Source organism: Antrostomus carolinensis, unplaced genomic scaffold (assembly GCF_000700745.2).
Source record: "Antrostomus carolinensis isolate BGI_N321 unplaced genomic scaffold, ASM70074v2 scaffold6024, whole genome shotgun sequence".
Lineage (NCBI taxonomy): Eukaryota > Metazoa > Chordata > Aves > Caprimulgiformes > Caprimulgidae > Antrostomus > Antrostomus carolinensis.
The window spans coordinates 2767-21845 of NW_010310067.1; the positions used below are offsets into that span (position 1 = coordinate 2767).

At 37.4% G+C, this 19079-nt stretch overlaps 1 protein-coding gene across 2 annotated transcripts; it reads right to left on the reverse strand.

Moving 5' to 3' along the window:
• Positions 1–8767: 8767 nt before the first annotated feature.
• Positions 8768–18612, reverse strand: TYRP1 (tyrosinase related protein 1). Of its 2 annotated transcripts, XM_029084571.1 has the most exons (9): positions 18488–18612; positions 18433–18454; positions 17466–17936; positions 15025–15347; positions 13467–13671; positions 12830–12997; positions 11126–11305; positions 9648–9794; positions 8768–9071 (listed from the first exon to the last, which is right to left on the reverse strand). In XM_029084571.1, exons 3-9 carry the CDS (start codon positions 17845–17847, stop codon positions 8866–8868), a joined length of 1611 nt encoding a protein of 536 aa, XP_028940404.1. In that variant the 5' UTR covers positions 17848–17936; positions 18433–18454; positions 18488–18612; the 3' UTR covers positions 8768–8865. The 2 variants fall into 2 exon arrangements, with proteins under 2 accessions (XP_028940404.1, XP_028940405.1); XM_029084572.1 differs by having other exon boundaries at positions 18453–18494.
• Between the last annotated feature and the right edge of the window lie 467 nt (positions 18613–19079).

Consider the following 19079-nt stretch of genomic DNA (forward strand, 5'->3'; position numbering starts at 1 on the left):
CCTGTCCCCTGTGCCATTGGGGCAGACAAGGCAGAGAAATAGGGAGCAAAGTGATTTGAGCCCCAGAAGAAGGGAGGGGTGGAGGGAAAGTATTGTAAGATGTGGTTGTTATGTTTACTATCCTACTCTCATGATTGGTAACAAATTAAAATAAATTTTCTTCCCCAAGTCGAGTCTGTTTTACCCATGACCATAACTGGTGAGTGAGCCATCGCTGTCCTCATTCCAATCCACAGCCCTGTTGTTGTATTTCTCTTCCCATCTTACCAGGTGGTGGGAGAGTGAGTGCTGGACTGCATGGTCTTAGCTGTGGGTGAAACCACCACAAAAGCCAGGTTAGATGAGGCTTTGAGCAACCTGATCCAGTGCAAGGTGTCCCCGCTCATGGCAGGGGATTGGAACTAGATGATCTTTAAGGTCCCTTCCAACTCATACCATTCTATGATTCTATGATACAGGACATGATCCTGAGATACCAAGCTTCACAGCATTCAAGCCAGATATCCACTATTGGTTAACTACCAAGAACAATGTTTCAGCTGTGCTTTCCATGTTTTTGTCCTTCATTGTTCCTCATTTTACTTCATTTCATCTTCCATAGCTAAGAAGACAGACTTTATTTTTCCTGCCATTCCACTAACACCTGAAGGGTAACAGCTGTAATTAAAATTTATGGCTGTTTTCCTCTAGATCAGAAACAGTTTTGAGGTAGTTTTGTACAGAAACAACACTTGCTGTCTGTGATGAAGCTGGAATGTGAACTACTCTCCTCTCTGACCCCAAGTCTCCATTCCTAGAAAAAGATATTTTAAAGACCCTGTTAAAGGTAATTATAACAAGCCTCAAAATGATGACAGAACACATGGAAAAGTTACACAGAAAAGGAAACGCTATCAGTGAAATACTGTTTCAGCCTCTTTTCTGCAGTTCATGCCCAGGGAAGAGATGTGCTCTAGAGCACTGGAGTTGCTCTAGCTTACTGCCAGCACCTACGACCAAACCAAACTGGGATCCAGGCCACGGGCTACCATTGAGTGATGGTGTCCAGCTGAAAAAATTCTACCTGGCCACTTTTATGCCAGCTTGATTGTTATCAGTATAATTTTTCTGAATTCTTATTCTCTTGAAGAAGCGGTGCACTTTTTGCAGGCCCTGCTGCTGCAACTGCTGATTTATCTTCAAAGACTGCCGAAGAAAAACATTAGCCATGCTAAAAGGACAAATTCAGATCATAAATTGCTAATATCTGTGTTTGGTAGGCCCTTGTTTTCTTCTCATTTGTAGACATAGGAATAAAAAAAGAAAATATAGCAACCACTTCTCTGCCAGTGTTTAAAAAAAGGAAAAGAAAACAAACAACAAAAAAGACCCTGACCAATGGACAGCATTTACTTGCTGTTGTGAACTAATAATTGCAGATATGAGACAGTTAGGCATGTAATGTTTCTGCTAAGGATTTATTTTTATAATAATGAGCCTGCAATAATTTAAATAGTATCCCAAAGGAAAAGAAGCTAGACTTCTCTTGGAATAGGAAGTTGAGGGACACAAATTAAAATATTTTTTCAAAAAATTGCTTTTAGAACTTGAAGTGACTTTTTAGTCAAGTAGAGCAGTTTTCTGTTCTGTGTTAGAAAGCAACCTGAGTTTTTTGGTGAAGTGCCACCTTGTGGCAAGCAGCAACCCCTGTTGGCGGCAGAAAGCCCTTCCTTGTGTACTCCCAGCTTGGGTGTTGTCACGGCACAAGGGAATTTTTCTTCGAGCAACCTTGAAGACAGAGTATAAGTAAGAATACGTTTCCTAAGGAGATGTAAAATGGAAATTTCATGTTATCTTAAACATAAGACTTTTGCTTTATGCTCATATTAAATGCAATTACTTAGTAGGTGTTAGCAAGGGTGACTTTTTGCTATATAAATTTATGAATAAGTAGAGTTGATCTCTGTCATCCACAGCCCAGTTGAATCTAGCATCTTCACTTTTGCTTCATGTATGACATAATAATTCAATCACTCGATACTTGATAAAATTAAATTTTATTTCATTCTTTGTCTTTCTCTATGCTGCTCATACTGAGAATCATTCCTATATACTGATTTGTAGAAGGTGTTACAGAGAGAAAAAAAAATAACTTGGAAGCCTTAGGTGCAATGATATTGTTTGAAACTGCTTTTTTTTTCTGGTATATTATTTGGTAGTCTAGAGAGATATATTGCTTTTTCTGCAAACTTCAAGCTTAATATCCTGAGATCATTTCAGCTACAACACAACTTTCAACTTCTAAACAAACATTTTCTCCCTCTCCTCAGTTTTCCCTTGAGATTTTTTCTTTGAAAACATTTTCTTCAGCACGAGATCTTTTATATATTATCAGTAGTTTTCTCTCAACCTTTCTGAACTGAAGCAAAATAACACCAGTAGTAAACAGATAGGTTGTGTAGTCAGCTTAAAATCCTCTTAGGCAGTCATCCTATCACCAATTCGACCTCAAATTAAGGATGTTTAATTCTGCAGTGTTGCTTCTGTCTTCCCGTGCAGCTTCCTTGGCTTCAAGCAAAGGACCATGGGCCTCTGTTGTATTGAACAGGGGCACTGGCTTCAGCAAAATATCAGCCCTATTCCTTTAAGAGCTCTTAGTAGTTATAAAATCCAAATCCATGCTTGACTGATTGCCAAAGGTCTTAAAATCAGTTTTTATGTGCATACAAAACTGACTCACTGTAAAATTACTGTTTTGATCCCCTCCTTTTTCCCCAGCATTTGAGGAAAGAAGGAGGAAAAGAGAAGAACATAGTTGGAATTGTCAGTGTCTTTCCTTAGATACGTCTGGGCATTAAGGGTGGGATTGGAATGATGAAAAAAAAAAATGCACACTATGTTCTATATTTAAAAATCTACACATAAATCAATCCAAGGTTTATTTTAGTTGCAATTGTGCTGTTCTAATTCTCTCCAATAAGCAGCAAGAAGCAAGTATTTTGAATGCTATTTCCCTTTTCCACAAAACAGCACCTGAACAAAGCATCTGCTAAAGCCAACACTTCCATTCTAAACTGGATGTTAAATGAGATTTCAAGTTAAAATTCAGTTTCGAGAGAGAAGATGCATACATTTTGCTCCAAATTAATATTTTGAAAATAAATTACTCAGTTTTAATCAGGCTTCTTTGCCAATTTATTCTTTTAGTAGTCAATTGTTTAGCTGAGAGGCATTTTTGGACAATAAAAAATATTAAGATGACAAACAATACACTTCAGCAATAAATATTATTTTGGGAGTCATTCCAATTCATGTTAACCTAAAGCCATTATTAACCAGTGTTCCTTAGCCCTTCCACACCATAGGATATGTGAAACTTCTGGGTTAAGAAATGTTTCTCTAAGTTGCAAATATAGTTCAACTTTGTGTCTGAAGCAGATGTTCATGCAAGTTATGATTTTACTATGCACCATTAAGAGAAAGTTAACTGGATAGCCTAATCTCCTAACAGCTTTTCAATCTGCCTTTGAAAATCTTTCATGTAAAAATACCCATTTCTAAGGGATTTTTTTCCCCAGATTCTACCTTTATTGTAGGCAGCCAATTTACAGAAAGTTTAAAATTTCCAGGATGCATTGTACATTTATTGAACAAATTGTGCTACATCATATAAACAATTGCCTTTGATGTTTTCACACTAATAGCACATTGGTGTCATAAGGTTTTCTGTTATAAGCTTTTTTGCAATGCTCTTAGTCAAAGATTTTACAGGTGGGAATAGAAATTTGTGCTACTGGAATGTAGGGGAAAAGGAGAGTTATTACTGTGCTGTTTCACTTACTCTCACCTTTCTTCAGATCTTAGAGTTCACAAGGTATTTCTGTAGGTCATTCTTATCCCTCTGTATATTCTCTTCCAGTACTGTCCTAGAGGTGATGAGTATCCACACAGTGCAATTTTATGCATCAACATCTTTCTTGAAAGACCTGAATAAGGCTGATTCAGTCTTCATAATTCTGCTACCTTTCAATACTGTATCATAACCTCTCCTCTAGTCAGCTCTCTTCCCAGTCTGCAGATCCTATTCCAATTCCTAACTTTCCATGGCACTTTATCAGTCTTTAGCATCAATATAATTCCTAAATAGAAACTTTGAATTATCTTAGCAAAGAAAGCTATTAAGCTAGCTAGCATGGTCTAACTTTGATAAATCTATGCTGTATTTGATTCCAATTGCATTTTCATGATTTATTTTGGAGACTGTCATGCTATTGAGTCTAAATTAATAAGCTTGTAGTTGCACAGAACGTTTTTACTTTCTCTTCCCCATAAAATTTTGCTGCTCTGAATTGAACAGTACTTTGGCTGACCTGATAAAATTATTCAGACACTTTACAGGTGGACTTACAGTTTCATATCTAATTTTTAGGTTCTTGGACAAAAAATTACCTGCTGCCTTGATGCAGATATATTGTATAGTTTCTTTCTTGTAAGGCAGTTTCTGTCTTTCATTCTATAAGCCTTTAACTCTTTCTGTACAAGATCAGCATAGTTCATCTTATCAAACAGAAAGGTTGACTATCACTGACACACAAAAATTGTATCTGTATCATGCTAATCTTGACTCTGCACTTATTACGTTTTCATTTATATGGTCAAAAAACTTTTTCAATATTTACTTTCCATGGTCAAATGCAGCTTTGGCAGCTTTCTTTTTATTTCTAAAATTCCTGACCTTAGTTCCTTTTCTCTTTTAGATATTCTTAAAACATCTATTCATTTAATATTGACTGCAGAGAATCTGAATTACTGTTTTATTATTTGAATTCATTAGTTACTGTCTACTAATTTGCTTTTTATAAGAGAAATAAATTTCAAAAGCCAAACATAGATATTTTTAGGGTGCTAAGAAGGCCAATAAATATGAGAAATCACTAATATTCCTGGTTGTAGGGGACACCTAAGACGCCTAAAGACTTTTTTTTTTCTTTTTAACTTTTTTTCCCCTTGTTTCCCTTTTATTTTTTTTTTTCCTGTGATACAGTCACTGCAGCCTAAGTCAAAACAATAAAAATATGACATTTTATTAGTCCAATATTTATTTCTGGAAAAAGGTTCTGTCACCAATTACATCCATGATTTTTGCTTCTCTTTGCATCATTGTCACTATTTGTTCAACAGTCTCCAAATTTTACATAAATTACACAGTTCTGTTTTGTTTGAGATTTTCTGTCTGACAGCACTTAAGAGATCTTGTATCTGAATCTGAGGCTCTTTTCAGTTTTTCCTTAATGGTGCCAACCCTTTGTTACCTATGTCACAGTTCCTTCTGACATGTTCATCAGTGCAACATGAACTTAGCTCTATTTTTTCATCATTCCAGGTATCTTTTACAGCTGCCTTATACAACCCTTATATGAATAAGAGCAAAAGTCATGGGGAGAAGTGACATCACAGGCTTCTTAACTGCTGCACCTAGGACTTCTCAGTTAGCCCTTTTTTCCAGTTTTTCATTTCCTCTCTTCTCCTTGTGACTTCTGCTACCTGTTCTTGCCTCCATATATCAAATTAAAACCTATAGTTATCACACGCTCAATTTTCTGGTGTTTATTTTTCTTAATTTTCTGATATGCTGGCCATTTTAGATTTCAAACTAAACCAGTTTTTCCCCATGAGATTAGCTCAGGAACAAACACCAAGCAGCTTTGATGAATGGCAGGAACTTTTTTCTCCACACCCAGATGTAGTTCAGAGTACTGCAAATAGTGACCAAATAAAGAAGGACTTGTGAGACTCTTTATCAAGAATGCGTCACACACACACAGCTCTCCACTTTCCTTCCCCCTGTAATTCCTCTGCTCGCTCTTCTTTTTTGTCTTAAGTCTGTTATAAAATCTACCTTGCTTCCTTCATTTATGTGTGTCAACTGTAACTAACAGGCAGATCTCCTCATTCTCTGACCCACAAGACTTATGGCTTGCTCAAAACATGAGTGTATGCTTTTGCTTTAAGGATCAAATAACTTTAATGGCTAGCGTCCTGTTCACAAGATCTGATTTTGTGAAGCCATTTTCCTCCTGTTATCAAGCTTCTGTGTGCTTTTTTTCACCCACTGAGGTAAAAACACTTTATAAAGGAAGCTCTATTATCTTCATTTTACAAATGAGTCAAATGAGTCACAGAGGTAAAAATATGCTAGCTAAGAACATTCAGCGGGTCAATAAAAGTGCTAAGAATAAAAGCCAGGTCTCTTGACCCCAATCCAAAGTACATTGGATCACCCTGCCTTAATCCATTGAAATCACTAAAGTGGATGACTTGTTAATTTGCTACTCAGTTGTCCTCGTTTTTGTCTGGGACAGAGCTAACTTTCTTCTTAGTAGCTAGAATAGTGCTGTGTTTTGGTTTCAGTATGGGATTTATTATGAGAAGAATGTTGATAACATATTAATGTTTTTAGTTGTTATTGGAAGATAAATTACTTTCCAACTTCTCCATGTTTTGCTAGTCTGCGGGTGCAGAGGACTTGGGGGGAGGAATAGTAAAATTAGCAAATCTGCATTGGCATTTGGATATGTCAATGGGATATTACATATGTAATATCATGTTCAGTATATTAGTGAGGGTCAGCTGGAATGCTTGCTCTCTTCATCTCTTGCTCTTGGACTCTGTCTTCTGGGACTGTAGTTTTGATTTTGGGATTGTTGCTCCTCCAGGATTGTTATCTGGGCTTGGTTGGTGGGTGCTAAGCAGGTTGTGCATCACACATTTGTATATTCTATTATAATGATTACTACCATTATGATTGTCATTATTATTTTAAGTTTTATTTTATTAAACAACTATAAATTGTTCTCATCTCAACCTTCAAGTCTCCTTACCTTTACTCCCCCAATTCTCTTCCCTGTTCCCTTGGGGCTGGGGATGGAGAGTGAGCGAGTGGCTGTATGGTGTTTGTCTGCCAGCCAAATTAAACCACCGTATCAGTACAAGCAAGTATGGCAGAAATAAGCATTTAAGTTGAGATCCAAGCTGCTGCTTGTGTCCTGGAAATACTGATTGGCTAGATTGTAAGTAAAACCAATGACACAACCCAAAAGACCTTTACCTGTTTTACTTTTGTGCCATGGGTGCCACAGGTGAAATTTTTCTTCCTGAGTACACGTGCTTTGAGAACAGCTGGTACTCACTGAAACCACTGAGGTTAACAAAGCCCATAGAAGACATGGCTAGAAGGAGGAAATAAATGACTTCCTTTTACCTAATAACTTCATGGCTGGGAGAGCTGCGTCAGACGTCAGATTGAAAGAGCTCAATCCAAATTACTTGCCATTTCTGTTGAAGCTGGAGGTGAGACAGAAAGAGAAACAAAAGACATCTTGACTTTATAGTCTGACAATTAGAGGGTTGAGTACATGATGTGGCAGCAACAGTGACCATCCTTTGAAAGGATATGGAAGTGGTTATGGAATGCTGGTAGTAAATCACAAAAGTGATCACAATTAATTATGAGGGTGTGCATGGCATCTGATCTTGTTTGACGAAAAGAAACATAGATATTTACTCCACATAGCGGCAAAAAGTCCACGAAGTATTTGGACCCTCCATGGTTATGCTGTCTTTGCTCCACAGAGATAATATATTTGCATGTTTTGTTTTCTTGAATTGTGCTTGGTATCTCTGGACAAGTGCCTTCACAGACAGTGATTTGAAAATGGATGTCAGCAGACAGAGGAGGGAGCTTGCTTGTTATTACTCAGTCTCTGTTAACTCTGTTAACTCAGTAGTCTGAGTCTAGAATGTCTCTGTGTGTCAACTAATGACTGCTAATTTACATTCAATAAACCATGGTAGGAAGACAATCAGATAATTTATCAGTACCCAGTTACGATGAGAGAGAGGAGGTGAGGCTTGAAGCCAGGTACCCCAAGCTTTACCTCAGGCTGCAAAGGCAGATGTCACTTTGTTGTTCTCCAGATGTCTCCTGTTGAATAAATTCAACAGCAGTTGCATATGGCTATTTTTCCAAGTCTGTTCTACAGCCTGATTCATAGGGCCTTCTTTCAAATTACAAGAGCTATGAGTTTAAATTCCCACGGTGGAGAACTGAAGCAAGGTCTCTCACTGTTGGGGAGAATGCCCTGCCACGAACATAGGGGGAGAAAGAAAGGAAGCAGGGGAGTGAAAAATCAAAATAAAAATAAAACTAAGGCTGCTGCCAGCTGTCATTTCAAATGGATGTCCTCTTCAGGAAGCTGTGTTTGAACATTGAACAGTTTGAAAAAATGTCCAAATCCTGGAGTGACTTTTCAGTGATGAATATGTTTTTACTGATCCACCTAAAAACATCAATAGGATCAAAACTATGTTCTGTGAATAAAGCTGGATTTCAAACACACTGTTCCACTCAGAATTCCCCTGTATCTTCCTGCCTGGCATGCTGGCTGTTTTGAAACACATTTCCACTTGCCTAGCCAAGAATGTCTACCTGTATTTTGGATTCTGCTTCTGTCCCATTCTAGACTTGATCTTTTCAGAAAAGTACCTCATAAAAGCATTCTGAGTATAAGGCTAGGTGAAGTCAGATGACATTGGTTGTCAGTAAGTGAACTAAATATTACTGGATTTTACAGAAATATGCATGAAAAAGGCTTGCAGGTGTGCCCTGAAGAGTTTGTGGAATTCTGTTAAAATCAACACAGAATAGCATTGCCAAGGTAATTTATTGATGCCTTGGTGTGATGAAAGGGGGGGGTGAAGCCTGAAGCAAACATATCAAGACAGCTGACAGTTTATGCTCTTTATTTTAAAGCAGATGGATGACCACCTTTTATAAAATACAGCAAAATAAACAGTTTCGATCAGATGCAAAAAAGTACCATATCTTCAAACAACAGACTGGCTTGGTGTTGGTATGCCATCGTAATCATCCGAGTAGTGCTGATACTGGTCAGTAAGAAGAGGCTGATGCAACTCGTCCTTATTTTTCTTGACACGTACAATACATGCAGCAACTGCGAATATAACTGCAACAAGAACCAGTGCAGTCACTATTGCGATAGTTATCATCTCTGTGACACGGAGAGCACGACCTACAGGAAGGAAAGCAAAAGGGAAAGCTGTTAAAAGTAAATGTGAAGTATATGGATAAACATCAGAGGGACAGACCAAAGCTCAGTGTCTGTCATTATTCAGTGAGTTGTGAAGTAGAACTAGGTTAAATTTTGGTAGATAATATTTGTTACAAAATGAGAGAAAGTTTCAGTTTGTCTTGTTGCACTTTAAAAACAGTCTTGGACCTTTCTTCTGCTATCTGGTTTGTGATAGTAGAAGAAAGGTTTTGCATTCCCTGTAGTAATTTAATGAAGACTTATATAAGAATAAGGACCTTCTGCAAGGTTTAGATCCAAATAGGAACTTCTTCAAAAATTGAAGTGAGTAGTGAGACGCTTCATGCAGCAATAACCTATAATCAGTAGCTATTTAGCTGTACTAAACCCCAAACACAAATGATTCAGAAAGCCAGGCTGGAGAAGAAGAATAGACCTTTACAAATGCATCAAATATGTTTGTGAAATTTGAACCAACTTTGTTATATAACGCATAAACTTAAAAGGAGAAAGACACAATGAGAAAAAAAGAGAAAGCATCTAGGTTGGACATTTTACCTGGCCACTCAACTTCATAGCTGTATCCCAGGTTTTCTGGTGCAGTAACAAACATTTCATTATTGGTAACTGGAGGCCAGAAAGGCACCATATTGTACAGTCGGTTATGTCCAATAGGGGCATTCTCCAGTGGGTATGTTGAGATATCTAAATTTGAAAGTCAAATCACACTTCTGTAAATAAAATCAAAATAATTTGCACTACATTTTTTTTCCAACAATGACTCAGGGTTTTTAATACCTCAATTTTTTTGTTCCTAACTTAAGTTAATCTAGAAGGATTTGTTTTCCAGTGTAACAGATCTATAGCGAAGGGCTCTGCTCAGTCAGAAAATAAGACTGGAAATGATGTATGTGATTTTTACCAGAAACAACCAATAAATTGTAAAACTTTCAGCCTGTGTTGAGCTTTTTATTTCTTCTTGCATGGAAAAGAAATATGTTTTTATGAAGGACTTGGAAAACCTTTTTGCTACAGTCTGACTTTGTCTGATTGTAACAGTGATGAAGAGCTCTGTCATGCCATTCAGAAGGGCAGCTGATATGAACTCCAGTGGAATTTTTTTGCAGTGTTATGGAAAATCAGGAGAAAGCCAGCTGAAGCAATAAAAATAAGGAAAAAAAAATCCATCTTGGTAAGATAGTGCAAAAGCTTGTGATAGGTCATATAAGTACCAAAAGGGGATACAATTGTTCTCTGATAGTAAACGTGGGAAAAATATATAAGGCAGGTTGTAGAAGCTGCATAAAGAACTCTCAGTTGTGCAGCAGCAGCTGTCTTCTGTAGGAGAAGGAAGAGTGGGCTGGATTGTCTTAAGAGGAATACAGTTGCTGCTTTGTGCACAGACATTAGAGTTATACAGAATTCTGTCACCAGTTCAGATATCAGTCTCCTTCCTTTATTTATCTTTTTCTTCCTTCCTTGCAGTTCCTTCCTCCCTCTCCTTCACTTCCTCCCTTACTCCTTTTCTCTCTTCAGAGTTAAAGAAGCAAGGGCAGCAACAGTGACCATCCTTTGAAAGGATATGGAAGTGGTTATGGAATGCTGGTAGTAAATCACAAAAGTGATCACAATTAATTATGAGGGTGTGCATGGCATCTGATCTTGTTTGACGAAAAGAAACATAGATATTTACTCCACATAGCGGCAAAAAGTCCACGAAGTATTTGGACCCTCCATGGTTATGCTGTCTTTGCTCCACAGAGATAATATATTTGCATGTTTTGTTTTCTTGAATTGTGCTTGGTATCTCTGGACAAGTGCCTTCACAGACAGTGATTTGAAAATGGATGTCAGCAGACAGAGGAGGGAGCTTGCTTGTTATTACTCAATCTCTGTTAACTATACTAGCTGTTAAAATTCCAGTCTTCTCTTCTAAGCTTAGGGATATCTTGCTGTCCTACAAGAAGCAGCCAAGCTCCTGTGACTACTAAGATTTACAACCAGCCATCCCACCTCTTCCTGTGAACACATCTTACCTGCAGAATACCTTCTCAGCCACTCATCAAAAACAGCATCTGTAAATGTGTGCAGGAGGACAAAAATGGGATCATTTGGTGATAAATGAGTTTGCCCTCCTGTCCCATTCAAAAATAGATGAGCCAAGTTGTGAAGACTTCGAACTGCTGGGTCATATTTCCCTGAAGGATCACTGTACCCTGAATGTGGAAAGAAAGAAGAACACAAAAATTCCCAGTGAAGGTTTTGTTTGTAAGCTGCAGTCCCGGCTGGACACTTTTTTTTATCTGAAAGGCTGTGATGTTGTTGTGTTGCCTTGCTTAACATAAATGAGTAGCTAATTCTCTACCTATTGGCATTTGAGAAATGTCCCTAGCATGCATAATTTTCAGATTAAAATAGACTTTATGAAAGAATGCTGAGAACGTGGAATGCAAGGCTGCTGGGATCTAATGCAAAAATGGCCAAAATGAACCACAACATAACATGAAAATAAAGGTATATATTTGGGGCTTACATATCTTTCAGCACAACTGAAATAGTTGCATGTATTTTCTAACCGCTGACTTAAGTGTGTATGTGTTGCCATCTATTCTAATGAGCGCGCTGTTATGTTTCCACGCATCGTTTCCATACTCACTGTGAACACATCTCAGAAAGCTTCGCATGATCTGTTTTTTTTCAGTGAAGATACCCTATGTAACTCTGCCAGTGTCCAGCACCTGAAAACCCTCCTGTCACATGTCAGGATCTGAAGCACCATGAAAAATTCTCCTGTTTTCAAATTCTGGACAAACTTTCCAAAGAAGAGGGAGTCTGTACAGTTAATTGGCTAAAGCAATTTTTGGATACTTAGATATTGATAGCCCATTTGTCAAACTTGGTAAGCTTCCAAAACTTTCACATATACTTAGAATGGTGCAGATTCTTGATTTTTTTCTCCAAGAGAAAGAAAATGGGGCAAATCCTCCCTGTTGTAGGAGCCAGAGGATCTACAGGAGGTCTGGCAGGGATCTGAACCATCACTTGGGAATCTTGTCTCATGAATCCAAGTCTTTCTTGTTAAAAACTCTGCATTATTAAAGTGCAGAAACAGTTAGTAGGGTACTGGCTGAACAGCATGGATCACATCTTCAGGCTGATTTCTGTGTTGAGGGATGTGTATTCAGAGGCCAATTTCATTTTAAATGTGTAAAGCTTAGAGAAAAACAGAGTTCTATGGCCCAGAGAGAATAACTAACGTGTCTGTAAGTAAATACTGTACCCAGACCTCAATTACTACTTCAATACAATTTCATTAAGTACTACCAAGGCTTACAATCTCTTTTGCGTTTGGTTGTTTTAATTCAGATACAAGAGTAACTGCTTTAGGTTCATGTTTGCCTTGATAAAGCATGCAGCAGCATCAATTTGCTGGCAAGGGCTGTTTTCAGCAGTGGCAACCCAGTGTAGATTGCAAGGACCTGATCTCAGCTAGTTTCTAGTGAGTACATCAGTGACAGAATTGAGACTTTTACGCATTTAAAGAACTAACATAAGCTATAAAGTAATCTACGCAGGGCTTATTTCCACTTAATACTATGCTAATAATTAATGCTAAGAGCAATGTATTCTTAGTGTCCAATAGACTATCTCCAAAATCATAATTCCAACAGGAAAAATGGCAAGCCTTCTCTCTTGACTTATTTAGAATTTTTCCATATTCTTTTCTTTGCCATGTTTACCTTCTACTGTGTTACGAAAACTGTCTGTTGAATTAGAATAGAAAGGAGGAGTGTCAAATACACCAACTTCCAAACACTGAGCAACATCCTCAGGCTCTGGGAGACGCTGTACCATAGGCCTTGCAATGTTTCCAGCAGGATTTCTTCTAATGGGACCACCCTCAGTGCCTGGGGATGGAGAGAAGAGACAAAACAATACTGATTCAAAACAGTACACCACAGAATTCATAGTTAACATGGGGATTTGTTAGATGTTCTCCTTTTAGGAGCAGAATGCCATGAAGGGGTAAGTGGAATAGATAAAAAAAACTTAAGCTTTGTTTAAGAAATGACACTGGCATATTTAATTATTTATTGCACAGGAGATTAATAGATACTGCATAAAAAAGGGAAGCCAAGGCATTTAGCTCTTCCTCTGCTACAAGCGCCTGATATAATTTTGAACTTCTTGGTTCTTCAGTGCAATATAAATGATAAGTATGTGCTGTCTCCGAAGACTGATGGAACTGGGATCAAGAATATTCAAAAACCACTTTAAGATCTTTTGGCTGGGAAAAATAATTGCAATATAAAATATTATATTTATTTATTATTAAAAAGATTTTCTCTCCAAGTATCTACCAGCAGTCATTCTTACTGTTACAGATGGTTCCCAAAGTTTCATAGTCTTCTATGTTTTCACACAGGACTCGCCACTGAGAGAAGATTGAGTTCTGGCTGATAAGAGAGACATCAAAATTGCTTCTAGCTCCCAACAAGTCATCTGAGCAAATATCACAGGTGTTTTTTCCTGTTGCAAAGTTCCAGTAGGGAAGTCCAAAAGTGGGGTCCTGCAGCATGTTCTAAGCCACATAAATATTATGTTAATACATGTGTGCCTCAGACAACTATAATATTTACTGCTAGAAGGATGTTAAAAAACAGTTAAATACATCATAGTAAGAAGTCAGAGTTCTTCCTCATGGAGGAGAAGAAATCTATGGAAAATCTATGGAATCTATGTAAAAGCTTTCAGTAATTTTTCAAATTTATACCTTTGTTCAATAGAACAGATAGTTGGACTGTTGAACTGAGTCATGGATCTCTATTATTGATTACCTTTTCCGTGAAACCATATCATAAGTAGTAAGAAACATCACTTAATACTGACACCCCATTTAAAAAAAAAAAATAATGGTCTCTCAACAGCAGAATTTGTAGTACATAGAGTAACCAAGCCAGCTGTGGAATGACTGAGCAGATGGAAAAGAAAGGAAAAGGGATACTGGCTCTTCAAATTGTCATTGTTTAGTTCTAACATGGGTTGGAGTTGAATGGTTCTGGAGTGTGTCCTGGTTTCCAATATTTATATACAATGATGTGTTAGCCAGACAAATATGCTTAACTAATGATCAAGTTTATTAACATAAATAAGAATATATATTAAGTCATCAAGAGCTAGAACTCCTCAGGGCTTCCATGTAGTGAAATGCCACTGATGTCAAATGTGAGTGTTTGAAGGGAATTTGTGCCTTAGCCTGGTGAAAACCCACTGAAGCTAGTGGAAACACTTGAAGTGATTTCAAGCATTATTTAATCCTGACCTTGAAAACCTAATTCTCTCTTCTTTAAGAAGGATGATGGTCCATAAAAATATATTCCTTTTATGGATACATTTGCACAAGGAAAATGTAACAAGAGGATCAATGATTTATGGAACAGAGTATAACAAAACACTAGTTTCTCTAACCAGTTACACTAATTACAGAAATAAAATGTGATTTGCAATCCCCAAGCCAACTCTGTAATACATTTCTTTAGAATTTCTGCTGCTTTGATTAGTCTAAATTAGTCAAGAATCAAGGCCTTGATATTAAAAATAATATTGGCAATAACTTTTGTTGGTCCAGTACAATGCCTTCTACAGATACATCTAGAATTTGTATCTATTTCTACAGGAGATTTTAATGTAACTTTTACATTTTCCATTACTATGATTGAGATATTATTTTTAGAATCTCTATAACAATGACAGTCTAAAACCTAAATGCACTCTAAAGTTTAGTATACCTAATGAGTTACTGACATTGTAGTAGAATTATTTCAACATGTAGAAAGAGCTGATAGCATTTTTGCTTATTGGAATATGATGAGAAGTCCTTTAACTGTACAAAACATAACAAGAACAAATGGCTTGATGTTAACGTAAACTTTACCTGCATGTCTCTTTCAAGCTGCAGGAGATGGAACCTATGCCACGTAAGAAAAGCTGGTCCCTCGTGAGAGAAATCAACTCCTCCAAAACTCTGTTGCCCTGCTCCAAGGAAAGTCTTCCTGACAGAATAATAATGAGACCACACGAAGTAGTTATAAATTGTGATATTCTCAAATTGTGGTGTGTTGCCGTCTGGTCCAAATATTTCCTCACGTCTTCGTGTGGCAATAACAATGTCAGGATGGATTGTCACCTTGGCTTGGTGTAAGGCATTCACAAAACGCCTCCTTTCTTCTGCACTCAGATCCAAAAGGTTCCTCCTGACTGTCAGGACACAGAAGAAGTAAGTCACCAAACTAATAGAGATTCAAGTCTGATCTCACAGAACTAATTTATTTTGCTCCTAAAAATTGTGGGTAAGTCCCTTTTTCTTCAAGCATTCATTTTTTACTGAGGCAATTCAGTGAGCACTGAGCATAAATAGCAAATATTATTTATTATCAGAAAGATTGAGCTGAGTAAAAATAAAGCCCAAAACCTTGTGGTTTTAGTCTTTTTAGAAGTATTGTTACAGATTTTCCTTCAATCTTGTCAGAGAAATGACAGAGATAGTTCTTTGTCACACAAACCTTTCAGAACTTCATCCAATATACTTAAGATTTCCTGTGTTAATACTTTACAAGAAAAGAATATAGCAATTTATACTAATCAGAAGCTCTACTGCATGACAAATTAATTAAGTACATCGTTTATACTTGAACCTTTGTAGGATAAATGTCAGATTCACCAGTAAATTGTGAATTCCACATAGTACAACATCTCTTTCTAATGTCATTACCTGCTATTAGTAACAACAGTCATATACTAGTCCTTTTTAGCAGTATATATAAAAAACATTTAAAAAGATAAGTGTCCACATGTGCACAGAGAAATAAGGAAGAAAATGGACTTGTTGAAATACCAGTATATCAGTGAAAGTCCCAGTCCAGCACTCTTTCATTTGGACTGAGAAGACTTCAAGCTAAATTTAGACTAAGACACAGGTAGAAGTCCTCACAATTATACTTCAACATCCCCTCATTTTCCTTATAAAAAATATAATAAAATCCATTACTGAGTGGTAGAGGATTTAATAAACAAGAGAAGAAAAAAGTGCTTTGGTTTACCCTAGGAAACAAGCTAAGGCTGCTTTTTTTGCCTAACTCCAGATTTATTCTGCTAAGTTTGTGTGTGTTAACATTTATTTCTTGGTTATTTTTCAGAGTTATCATCATTGTTACTGAGAACAGGTCAGAGCACCAGAAGCTGCAGCCTAGCTTAGCAGATCCAATTCATAAGTTGTGCTTTCTGCTTTCTAGTTTGCTTCTTGGAGCTCAAATGATGAATAAAATCCTAAGGTCTTTCCCACAGGCCTCAATAAATTGTTTTTAAGGTGTATTATTGTTATGATTTTGAATTGGTAAGTGGTCCTTTTTTAACCCTTTGTGGAACATGCACTCACATTCATGGAGTTTTTTTTAATCTAGTGAAAATAATAGCAGTGCTGATTTCTATTTCTGCAACAGGCACTGCCCATTTGTACTAGACACCTGTGGTTTCTCATGTCAACAGAACCCATTACTCATTTAGGGGACAATGGATTTTACAGAATTTCAATAACACCTTTAAACTTTCACTTACAAAGTCTGAAATCTTGTTCATTCAGATGGTTTTGACTCGAGAACAAGGATCTGTCCCTAAGCTTCCTTGTCTTTTCCAATTTACCTATAATAGTCAACATTTTCCCAGTCCCACAAAGATTTCATAACCATTTCAAACAATTTTAAACATCTGCTTACTGATGTTCTGGTCTAAACTGAAACTGGAGAACTCTCAGAAAGGTCCACAAGACCCTGTGCTGATTAATCCGAACAGTTCATAGTCATGAGTTACTGCGTTAAGGCTTTTAAAGACACTGACAGCAACTAGTCCAGGAACATAGTTTATAAATGTATTAAGGGATTTTGAATCAAAAGAGCTGCTGTCACAATTAAAGTAGTCACAAGGTATTAAACATGGTATCTAGATATGTTTTATTCCCAAACATATTCATAAACACACATATGTGTCTGTATACATCATTTCACTCTTAAATAAGAGTGAAAAGAATACAATTTTTTCAGCCTAGATATTCTATTTTTTAATGGACTTGATCTCAGTCCTACAATGCCTATAGGTTTTATTTCTTCCTTTTTTTGGATAGTAAATGTAGGTCTTTGGTATACAAGCTGAACAACTGTGGTTCATATAGCAACTGCCTTAATAACCCCTACAACACACATTACTAAACAAATATAAGAGGTATTTAATATTTTAAAGGAAAGACAAACAGTACAATTAACTACATTTAGAATCAAGCACTGACAACAATAAATTTTCATGTCATATTTCTGATGCTCTTACCTATATTGATTTGTTGACTGCAGGTAGGTCCACTCCAGCCAGGGCGACATGACCCGCAATTATAACCAGAGAAATTACCATTGCACCGACAGGTTTGGTTGAAGAAGCGTATGGGCCATTGCTCACGGTCATCCCGCCCATCATGGATATACTGTGGGCCGTGGGGTCGTGAATCAACAGTCACCTGTACGCACCGGCCCCTCCCTGTAGACACACCACATCGGTCTGTACCTGGCCCAAACACAGGGAAATAGTCTGGACAACACATGCCGCTCCTCAGGGACTCGACAGTAGCACACTGACGAGGGAACTGAGCTCCAGCTTGGCCGAGCATGCTGAGAAGTGAGGGCAGGGAAAGAAGCAGCAGCATGGGGAGCTGCATAGTGGCAGATCCAATAGACCCGTCTCCTTCTGTGAGCTGGTGATCCGCACACAATGGCTTCTCTCCTGCAATGGGACACCCAACTCCCTCTACAGAAAGAGGGAGACAGGAATGGAGAGAGAGAGAGAGAAAGAGAAGAATAAATACAAGAAGTGATAAAAACCTTCAGGCTACCCCGTCCAGCCCAGAAGGTGCCTTCGAACTCTATACTTTGATACTGTAACTGGAAAAGCAAACTCTGATTACAGACACTGATGTTCCCTTCTCTCTTTATCTGCACAAGATAACAACTACCTAGAGTTATATTTGCTCATTGACTTCTAAATGCTTCCCAAATGTTCATTCACGCTGCACATCTGCCAGCCAGATTTACTTCACTGCCCCAAAATGCTAAAACCTGTCTAAGGCACCAATTTTTGAACCATTCTTTTCAATCCCCCCACCCCCCACCTGTTCATGCCCTTCTTTTCTGCATTTAAGCAGTGCACCTCGTTCTCCACTCAGCAGTTCCCCTCTGTGTTCTCTTGCTTTTCTCTAATGGCAGCTTTACCAGAACATGAAGCTACAATGCTTCATGCATTGTACCTGTTCTCTCTTTCTGGTACCTCTTCTATGCTGAGATCCTGTTCTATCTCTGCACGTCCTACGGCAGTTTCTAACCTGAAATAAGCACTGCTAATTTCTCTCTTGGTTCAGTCTGCTTACTAATCCTTCTTCTACCAACACAGTATGGGTTGGCTTCACCCTCCTACTAATCCCCTTTCTACTTCAGTGCATTTCCCTGGAGTTTAAGTACTTGAACAGCACATGATTTCTTTCATGCTTATCTCCTTGTGATTTTACAAGTTTTAGTAAAGGTCAGAGACAAATACTTGAATTCAAAACAGAACAACTGTGAAGTTTTTTTTTTTTTTTTCCTTAATTACTTGCAAAGAAAAGCTCACTTGAAAACAGACAAAGAACACTGGGGAAAATAACATTTAACAGATGTTTAAAAAAAAAATCAAATGGCATTTTCAAGATCAGGCCAAAGTAAGTTACAAAGATACGATATTTAGAAAATTAAACACTCCAATCTTAAAATTACAGCTTTCAGTTTATCTATTTATTTTGATAAACAAATAAAAAGACAATGATCATATTGGAATACCCTGAAATGCTAAATTCTGAACAGGTTCTATGAAGTATAATGAAACAAAGAAATAGAGAAAAGCAGTCTCTGAAATTAACAA